At 56.4% G+C, this 8598-nt stretch overlaps 1 protein-coding gene across 1 annotated transcript; it reads left to right on the top strand.

The window, feature by feature from the left end:
* Positions 1–4257: 4257 nt before the first annotated feature.
* On the top strand, positions 4258–8076 carry SOX9 (SRY-box transcription factor 9). The gene is made up of 3 exons (XM_036268876.1): positions 4258–5034; positions 5948–6201; positions 6785–8076. Exons 1-3 carry the CDS (start codon positions 4604–4606, stop codon positions 7624–7626), a joined length of 1527 nt encoding a protein of 508 aa, XP_036124769.1. The 5' UTR covers positions 4258–4603; the 3' UTR covers positions 7627–8076.
* Positions 8077–8598: the final 522 nt, after the last annotated feature.

Raw genomic sequence — 8598 nt, 5'->3', positions numbered from 1 at the left:
AGACAGATATTTGGGGGAAAGTGAGGATTTTAAAAAGTGGGGAGGGGGCGCACACTCCCTTTGGAACTGGAACTTCCTGTTCCCAGGTCTTTTCCCTGGAGAGCCAGCCAGTCCCTGAGACGCCGGCTGTCCTGACTCTGGCTTTGGCTCTATTCCAAAACTCCCCGCGCCCCGTGGGTCACCGCCACTGCTGCCCCAAGACCTGGCCACCCGGAACCACAGCCACTGTTCACGCCCCCCTCGCTGGACACCTCCTGTCCACCTCGTCTTCCTTTCTCCCTGAAAACAGAAAAGAAAGAAAACCAAAAAGCCCCTTGGCTTTGTGTTTTAGGGGCGCCAGAGTCATGGGTGATATATGACAAGTCATCTCCCTAAGTGGGGTGCCCATTTGGGGAGAAATATACATGTAGGACTATACGGTCGTCTGCCTGTATGGTTCATGTTTCTGGGAGGTCTGCGGCCTGTGATGACACAGACACACTCCGGGGCACAATGTGCACGTTTATTCGTCGGTCACACGCATTCATTGCCCCCCTACGAAGCTATCGGGGACTTTCCTTTTTCTTTTTGCTGTTGCTGTCCAGCCCGACGCCTGTCCTAGACTCGCCTTACCTGCTGCTCCTTCCAAAAAGAAGTGGTTCCCGGCATCAAAAGCAACTGGCCACAGAACGCGCGCCCGGTAAAAACTACCAATTACCTAGGAGCAGCTGGGAGCCGGGCTTAGAGTGCGGGGACCTGAGGTCCCGCCCGGGACTGGGGTCTTTTACCTTCAGGGAGCCGAGCCCTGGGGACTTGGGTGGAGAAGGGGTACCCCCCCTCTCTGGGCGCCTCTATAGAAAAGAAAAGAGGTTGCCCAGGGCTGAGATCTTTGGGAGACTCCCCTGCTCACCCCAATCGAATTCTCCCAGAGCGGGCATCCCTGCTGAAAACAGATCTAGACATGAGCCCCACTTTTGCTAAAGAATTTGGGGGAAGTGGTTGTGGTCCTAAATTCCTCAGGTATGGGGAGCCCTATCCAACACATCATTCACCCCCATCCCGGGATGCAACCCCCACCCCCTACACTGCGAGTTAGCACCGCCTGTTTCCAGCGCCCCGCAGAGCGGGAGAAACTCGCTCTGTGCCAACAACTCCGCGATCCTGCCTCTGCGCCCGTGTAGACGCGGAGGGAGGCCGGCGCCCCGGCTGGAGAAATTGAGCCCGGCGCCGGCCCCGGACGCCAAAGGAGAGAGAGAAGGAGAGAGAAGGGGGGGGATCCCAGACCTCGGCTTCCCGAGGTCCCTCTGGGGATCCGCTCGCACCTCCACGTCTCCGCTCTGGGCGGCAGACCTCGCGGCGCTGGCTCAGGTGTCGGGCCCAATGCACGTCCTTTCGTACGTGCGAAGTGCTGCAGGTTGCCTGTCCCTTTCTGACCAGCGCCCTTTCCCTCCCTTGGCCCCGCCAGACTGTGGACCCCGACACTTTAGCTCTTGCCAGACGGCTCTAGCTAACACGGGGCCAGTGGCCTCAGTTTCCCGACCTGTAACCTCCTTTCCCCTGGATCTATCTGCACTCAGGTCCTCAGGTAGGAGACTTGGAGAGACTTCCCGGGGCAGGGAGGGGCAGTCAGGGGCGACTGAGGAACGCTACACGGGAGCCAACCGAGCCCCTGGAGGGCGGTGGGGGAGTTGGCACCCAGTCCCCTACAGAGATACAGGACCGCCTCACTGGTTAATGGATGGTGTCCATGCGTCAGACTCCACCTGGTCCTGGCACGCCTAGGAGAGGGCAACGCTTGGCACCTTGGAGATGGGGTGGGGATGGGGGTGTCCTCCTGGTCTCGGTGTCCACGTTCTGTGCAGAGTAGAAATGTCAGGCACCTACAACACTCCTTTTATCTCCTGGGTCCTCTATAGACAAGCACCTCCCAGTTCCCCTAACAGCTGCCCAGAGGTGAAGCCTCACGGGAGGGAATATCGTGTAGGAATTTCTGCACAGATAAATCTCGGCAGCAGAGACGTTGTGATTGAGTGGAACACACCACCCTCCACCACCACTATCAAAGTTGTCCTATAGTAGCTGCGAGTTAGACAGTTTCTGGGCTTTTGGCGCCCCCTCTGGATGCAGCTGAAAATTGCAGTCCAGTTTTTAAGGCAACTGATTGTTTATCACATTTTCAAAAAGATACAAGAATACAAAATGCTTGCATCAAACGAACAGAAAATGTAGACAACGCCGTAACTTACTATTTTACATGCTTATATATTATTTATGCCCTATTACATAATTGTATAAAAATCTATTTATGTATGTACGTAATTTTCTTGACCAATATTTAGTGAAATATTCCAACATATCTTCACGTCACGATCGTCTTCACTGTCTTTTATACCGTCGACATGGGAATTACAATAAAATGCAGCTAAATACAGACGCCTTGATAAAAATGCCCCAAGTTCTACTGTCTGAGTCTCCTCCTGGGTCAGGTGTCTGAGGATCACAATTATACGAGCAAATGTCCCCTCCCCGGGACACAAAAATCAGTCCATAGTATGCGGGACGTTTTCTCCCCCCAAAAGGACGAAGTTGTTCTTATACTTTCCCAGTATATTGCAGAGCCATGGTTATCTCTTAAACGCCTAAACAAACTGGAAGATACCAAATACATCCACTGTGAGTTAACATTCGATTAAAAAGGAGATACTATTTAACAGGGTTGTAACTTACTACTTTGTGAAGAGTTCCGTTTCTTACAAGAAATGCCCGAGTTCTTCGGAAGAAAAAAAAAAAACAAGATGTTTAAAAATTCTTCAAGGGAAAGAATCTTTCAAGTCCGCAATTTGCAAATGGTAAGTAAACAAGTCTTCGAGATGGTGCGGGCCGAGTCACAATAACAATAATTTGAATCCAGGCGAATATTTGCGGGAGCCAGGAAGGGGGGGGGTGGGTGAAAATTAACAGCTTTCCACGGTTGTGCGTTTATTGGTGATTCTGACAAGGAACCCGCAGGCGACTAAGGTTTTCTTCTCCCCCAGAAAACATACCCCGGCAGACTCTCAGCATTCGTATAGATACAAAGATTGTGCCCAAATCACACTTTAAATACAGGAGACACCCCCAGCCCTCCCGCAGAACTCCCAACTGTCTGCGAGTCACAAAAGGCCGGGACTATAAAGTGAGGATGACAGGCGCTTCGCCCCTCCAGGTGTTTGAAAAGGAGGGCGAAAGCGGGACTCTGGCAGAGTGGCCTGTTTCTCTGCGGCGGTGCCCATTTGTTTGGCCTTTTACAAACCGAATGACTGGCCTCGGCCTCGCGGCCCGGGACACCCACATTCACACAGTTCATCTCTCAAAGCCAGGGCAGTCGCACACTCATTTCTGGGCAACTCTGCTGACGTTTTGACTCGGCTGGGAGGTGAAGAGCAGACGGTCAAAGCAGCTGCCCTGTCACCGAGGCGCTTTGGCGGGGTAGGGCTTGCGGGGGACTGGAGAAGGACTTGCCCCAGTTCAAGGTCGGGGTGGCGCGGGACCGCTGCGAGCGGAGGGCTACGCAGTCACCGCTGCCACGGCCGCTGCCGCCGCCGCCAGCCTTCGTGGGGACTTAGCTACGGTTTCCATTGATTCCCTTTGCAAAAGCGCAGCAGAATCCCGACCAGCCGCACCAGCCCCAAGGAACCAGAGCATGTTAATCTATTTATATGGATTATTACAGAGGAACGGCGGGCGCTGAGTCACCAAAACATTTATTTCCAAGGACTATTTCTAAGTACTTTCGGCAGAGGCCGGCTCCGGGCGCGGAGACTGGGCTGTGCATTATGGAGAGACTGCTTCTCAATACTGTAAACTCCACAGCTAAGTCTCCGGGACCGCTGAGAAAGAAGTGAAAAGAAATGCTTGGGGTGGGGGTAGACCTTAGTCTAGACACGCTCGCGTGCACACACACACACACACACGCACACACACGAAGATTAGCGCGGAGACGGCACCAAAATTCTGACATTACGAGAGTACAGCAAACTTACACACTTGGACGTCCCGGGTCCCCCGCCTGCCCCGCAGCACCCCCCTCCCAGCAGCCCGACCAGCGGCAGCGCTCCCCGCCCTGCTCCTCCCCGCCCCTCTCGTCACCCAGCCCAGTGCCACAACCCGCCTCCCCCCCCACCAAATCCGATCCAATCAGCTGCCTGCCAACCCTGTGATTGGCTGGACGTCTCTAAGGTGAGGGGGAGTATTTATTAAAGAGCGCCGGGCTGGAAGTCCGAGAGCGGAGAGCGGAGCTTGAAATTAACTGGAACTTCAGTGGCGCCGCGACTTGCCAGTTTCACCCCAGGAACTTTTCTTTGCAGGAGAGGAGAAGGGGTGCAAACGCCCCCGCTTTAGCTCTTTCTTCCCCTCCTCCTCCTCCTCTCCAATTCGCCTTCCCCCATTTGAAGCGAGCAACTGCGGGCTGGCCACCCCGCGCCTTCCTAAGTGCTCGCCGCAGCCGGGTGACCCGCCAGGCTCTCGGGGAGCCGCTTTCTCTGTGTCCGGGCAGCTGAGGGGAGAGGAGCCCGCGCCTCGAGTCCCCGAGCCGCCGCGGCTTCTCGCCTTTCCCGACCACCTGCCCCCTCCCCCGGGCCCGCGTATGAATCTCCTGGACCCCTTCATGAAGATGACCGAAGAGCAGGAGAAGGGCCTGTCCGGCGCCCCCAGCCCCACCATGTCCGAGGACTCGGCGGGCTCACCCTGCCCTTCGGGCTCCGGCTCTGATACCGAAAACACGCGGCCCCAGGAGAACACGTTCCCTAAGGGCGAGCCGGACCTGAAGAAGGAGAGCGAGGAGGACAAGTTCCCCGTGTGCATCCGCGAGGCCGTCAGCCAGGTGCTCAAAGGCTACGACTGGACGCTGGTGCCCATGCCGGTGCGCGTCAACGGCTCCAGCAAGAACAAGCCGCACGTCAAGCGGCCCATGAACGCCTTCATGGTGTGGGCGCAGGCGGCGCGCAGGAAGCTGGCGGACCAGTACCCGCACCTGCACAACGCCGAGCTGAGCAAGACGCTGGGCAAGCTCTGGAGGTAGGGCTGCGCGGCCGGGGCTGGGTGGGCTCCCTGCGGCGGGGGCACAGGCCGAGACCGCTGTCCCCGCCCCGCCTCCCACCAGGGGGGAGTCGTGGTCCCGGAGCTGGCAGGGTGGGGTCGGAGGGGGGTGGGGACGCTGTGTAACTTGGCTCAGAGTTTGACAAAGTTCTTGGATTGCTCTAGGGAAAGGGGGTGGGTGGGCGGAGGGGAAGGGAGATAGCCAGAGGGTGGGAGACGACTCGCGTCCCTCGGTGGAAAGGGGCTGCCAGCCTGAACTCCCGTTGCTGTGAAGGTCAATCCCAGATGGGGTGCTGGAGGGGAAGTGAAGTTTGCTCCTCTCTCCCTGGGACTGCACTGTGCAGCTCTGCCTTCACGGAGGTGGGGTGGAGGGTGGGAGAGAAACCGAGGCTAGAGGACCCCCTAGCCAGAAGGGCGTGGAGGAGCGAGGCTACTGGAAATAAGTGGGCGCAGTGGGGGGGGGGGGACAGGAGAGACTCCTTGCAGATTGAGTGGGGCTTTTGGAAAGTTCTTAAAGGGACTTGGGGACGGAGGAGGGCGTGTGGCTAACTCCAGTAGCAACGACATTTGCAGCAGGAGCGAGGGGGGGGCTCTTTTCCTCCGCAGGGTTTCCAAAATAGAAGAGAAGGGGAGAGGGCGGGGCACGGAGTGACCGCTCAGGTCCCACTGAAGGAACCAATATTTCCTCTTTTATTCGTTTACTTTTTTTTTTTTTTTTAAGAAAAGTTAGGAGCTGCGGCAGTGGCTGGAAAACGGGGAGGAGGGAGGACGAGGCGGAGGGAGGACGCGGCGGTGTGTGCGAAGCAGCGGAGAGGTCGCCTCCCGCCGCCCTGACAGCTCGGGATTTCACAGACCCCCCTCGCTTTTCTCTGCGCCCCCCTCCCGCCCGCAGACTGCTGAACGAGAGCGAGAAGCGGCCCTTCGTGGAGGAGGCGGAGCGGCTGCGCGTGCAGCACAAGAAGGACCACCCGGATTACAAGTACCAGCCCCGGCGGAGGAAGTCGGTGAAGAACGGCCAGGCCGAGGCCGAGGAGGCCGCGGAGCAGACGCACATCTCCCCGAACGCCATCTTCAAGGCGCTGCAGGCCGACTCGCCGCACTCCTCCTCCGGCATGAGCGAGGTGCACTCGCCCGGAGAGCATTCGGGTAAGTCCCGGCCGCCCAGCCTCGCCCAGCCACGGTCCGCGGGCACACCCCGGCCGCCACCTAATGGGCTCTACTTAGGAACCTTGCGCTCCTTGGGAAGGGAAACACCACCCCCTATGCCTAATCCTCCTCCCCTTCCTGCCCAGGGCCCCAAGAAGCCCCTAAACACACACACACACACACACACACACACACACACACACACTCCCCCCCTGCCCCCGCCCCTCCCTGCATCCTAGCAGATTGATTTTTATTGCGAGGTAAAATGCCTTTACAACTTTACAGGACGGCTCCCTTCTTTGCTTTGCTCCCCCACCCCAAAAACACACACGGGATTCTTCTGCAAGTAGCAATTTGGTCGAGGGCCCTCAGACCCTCCCCTGATAAAAGGAGACTGCCCAGTGTATACTAGCGGGTTAATCATTCAGGGTCTCATCTCTAGTACAGTGTACCTCCCTTGGGGATGCTGGGGCCCTGTGACCCTTTATCAGGAAGGGAGGTTCCCAGGAGGGTTTCTAAAACTAGGGCCTTTGCACAGCCCTTGCTGATTTTCCTGCAATTCCTTCTCTTTTATTGCCTTCAGGGCAATCCCAGGGCCCACCGACGCCACCTACCACCCCCAAAACCGATGTGCAGCCCGGCAAGGCTGACCTGAAGCGAGAGGGGCGCCCCCTGCCAGAGGGGGGCAGACAGCCCCCCATCGACTTCCGCGATGTGGACATCGGTGAGCTGAGCAGCGACGTCATCTCCAACATCGAGACCTTCGACGTCAACGAATTTGACCAGTACCTGCCACCCAATGGCCACCCGGGGGTGCCAGCCACGCACGGCCAGGTCACCTACACCGGCAGCTACGGCATCAGCAGCACAGCGGCGACCCCGGCCGGCGCAGGTCACGTGTGGATGTCCAAGCAGCAGGCGCCGCCGCCCCCGCAGCAGCCCCCGCAGGCCCCGCAGGCCCCGCAGGCGCCCCCGCAGCAGCAGCCGCAGGCGCCCCCCCAGCAGCCGCCGGCGCCCCCGCAGCAGCCGGCGCACACGCTGACCACGCTGAGCAGCGAGCCGGGCCAGTCCCAGCGAACACACATCAAGACGGAGCAGCTGAGCCCCAGCCACTACAGCGAGCAGCAGCACTCGCCAGCGCAGCAGATCGCTTACAGCCCCTTCAACCTGCCGCACTACAGCCCCTCCTACCCGCCCATCACCCGCTCCCAGTACGACTACACCGACCACCAGAACTCGGGCTCCTACTACAGCCACGCGGCCGGCCAGGGCTCCGGCCTCTACTCCACCTTCACCTACATGAACCCGGCGCAGCGGCCCATGTACACCCCCATCGCCGACACCTCCGGGGTCCCTTCCATCCCGCAGACCCACAGCCCCCAGCACTGGGAACAGCCTGTCTACACACAGCTCACCAGACCTTGAGGAGGCCTTAGACAAAGGGTGATGATTGGCGTGATGATCATAAAAATAAACGAAGAAAGAAACAACCAACCAGAATTTCCATTGGACATTTTTTTTTCTTACTCCATAAAGACCTTTAAGCTGGAGGCAACTCGTACCCAGATTCCAAGACAGACACATTAGCTATCCAAACACATGACCACCTTGCTTCGAGGCAGTGGCCAGGCCACCCTTGGCTAGAAGGACCAGCGGGATCAGGACAGGAGTCAAGCCGGAGGAGGAGGGAGAACCAATCTGGGACCAATCTGCTCAATCTCTCTGCCTGTTTGGACTTTGTAATTATTTTTTAGCAGTAATTAAAGAAAAAAAGAGTCCTCTGTGAGGAATATTCTCTATTTTAAATATTTTTAGTATGTACTGTGTATGATTCATTACCATTTTGAGGGGATTTATACATATTTTTAGATAAAAAATTAAATGCTCTTATTTTTCCAACAGCTAAACTAGTTGAACAGTGTGCCCTAGCTTTTCTCGCAGCCAGAGTATTTTTGTACAGATTTGCTTTCTCTTACGAAAAAAGAAAAAAAAAAGTGTGTTGTATTAACATAAAAAAAAAAAAAAAACCCCACACAGTTTTGTGTTATGTGATGAGTTTTGGGGGTTAGCTTTGCTTAATGCCTCAGGCTTTCTGATTCAAGGAAGAGCTGCCTTAGAAAACTAAAGGCCTTATTTTGCAAGTATGGACCTACACACGTTAGTCTAGAGAAGCATATGGTAAGCTTTATCACATATATATTTTTTAAACGAGAAAAAAAACACCTTGAGCCTTAAAACCATGCTGCTGGAAAACGCTCGCTCTCTTTTAGTGCATTTGTTCCCTCCTGCGGTTGCTTGTTCACGGCATTGAGCGCGAAGCAAAAGGCAAGGAGAGGAAATGTGATTTGGGGATGTTTCAGCAGCCAGTAAGTGACCCCCGCCCCCAGCACACTGCCT

Source organism: Molossus molossus, unplaced genomic scaffold, assembly GCF_014108415.1.
Source record: "Molossus molossus isolate mMolMol1 unplaced genomic scaffold, mMolMol1.p scaffold_m16_p_19, whole genome shotgun sequence".
Classification (NCBI taxonomy): domain Eukaryota; kingdom Metazoa; phylum Chordata; class Mammalia; order Chiroptera; family Molossidae; genus Molossus; species Molossus molossus.
The sequence above is the reverse complement of the archived record's forward strand: the minus strand, read 5'-3'. Positions and strand labels throughout refer to the sequence as shown.

Bases quoted from the DNA above. Each gene is read 5' to 3' on its own strand.
- SOX9 (XM_036268876.1), top strand. From the start codon at position 4,604: ATGAATCTCCTGGACCCCTTCATGAAGATGACCGAAGAGCAGGAGAAG. The intron at 5,035-5,947 runs GTAGGGCTGCGC...TCCCGCCCGCAG, and splicing joins ACGCTGGGCAAGCTCTGGAG to ACTGCTGAACGAGAGCGAGA. The intron at 6,202-6,784 runs GTAAGTCCCGGC...TATTGCCTTCAG, and splicing joins CTCGCCCGGAGAGCATTCGG to GGCAATCCCAGGGCCCACCG.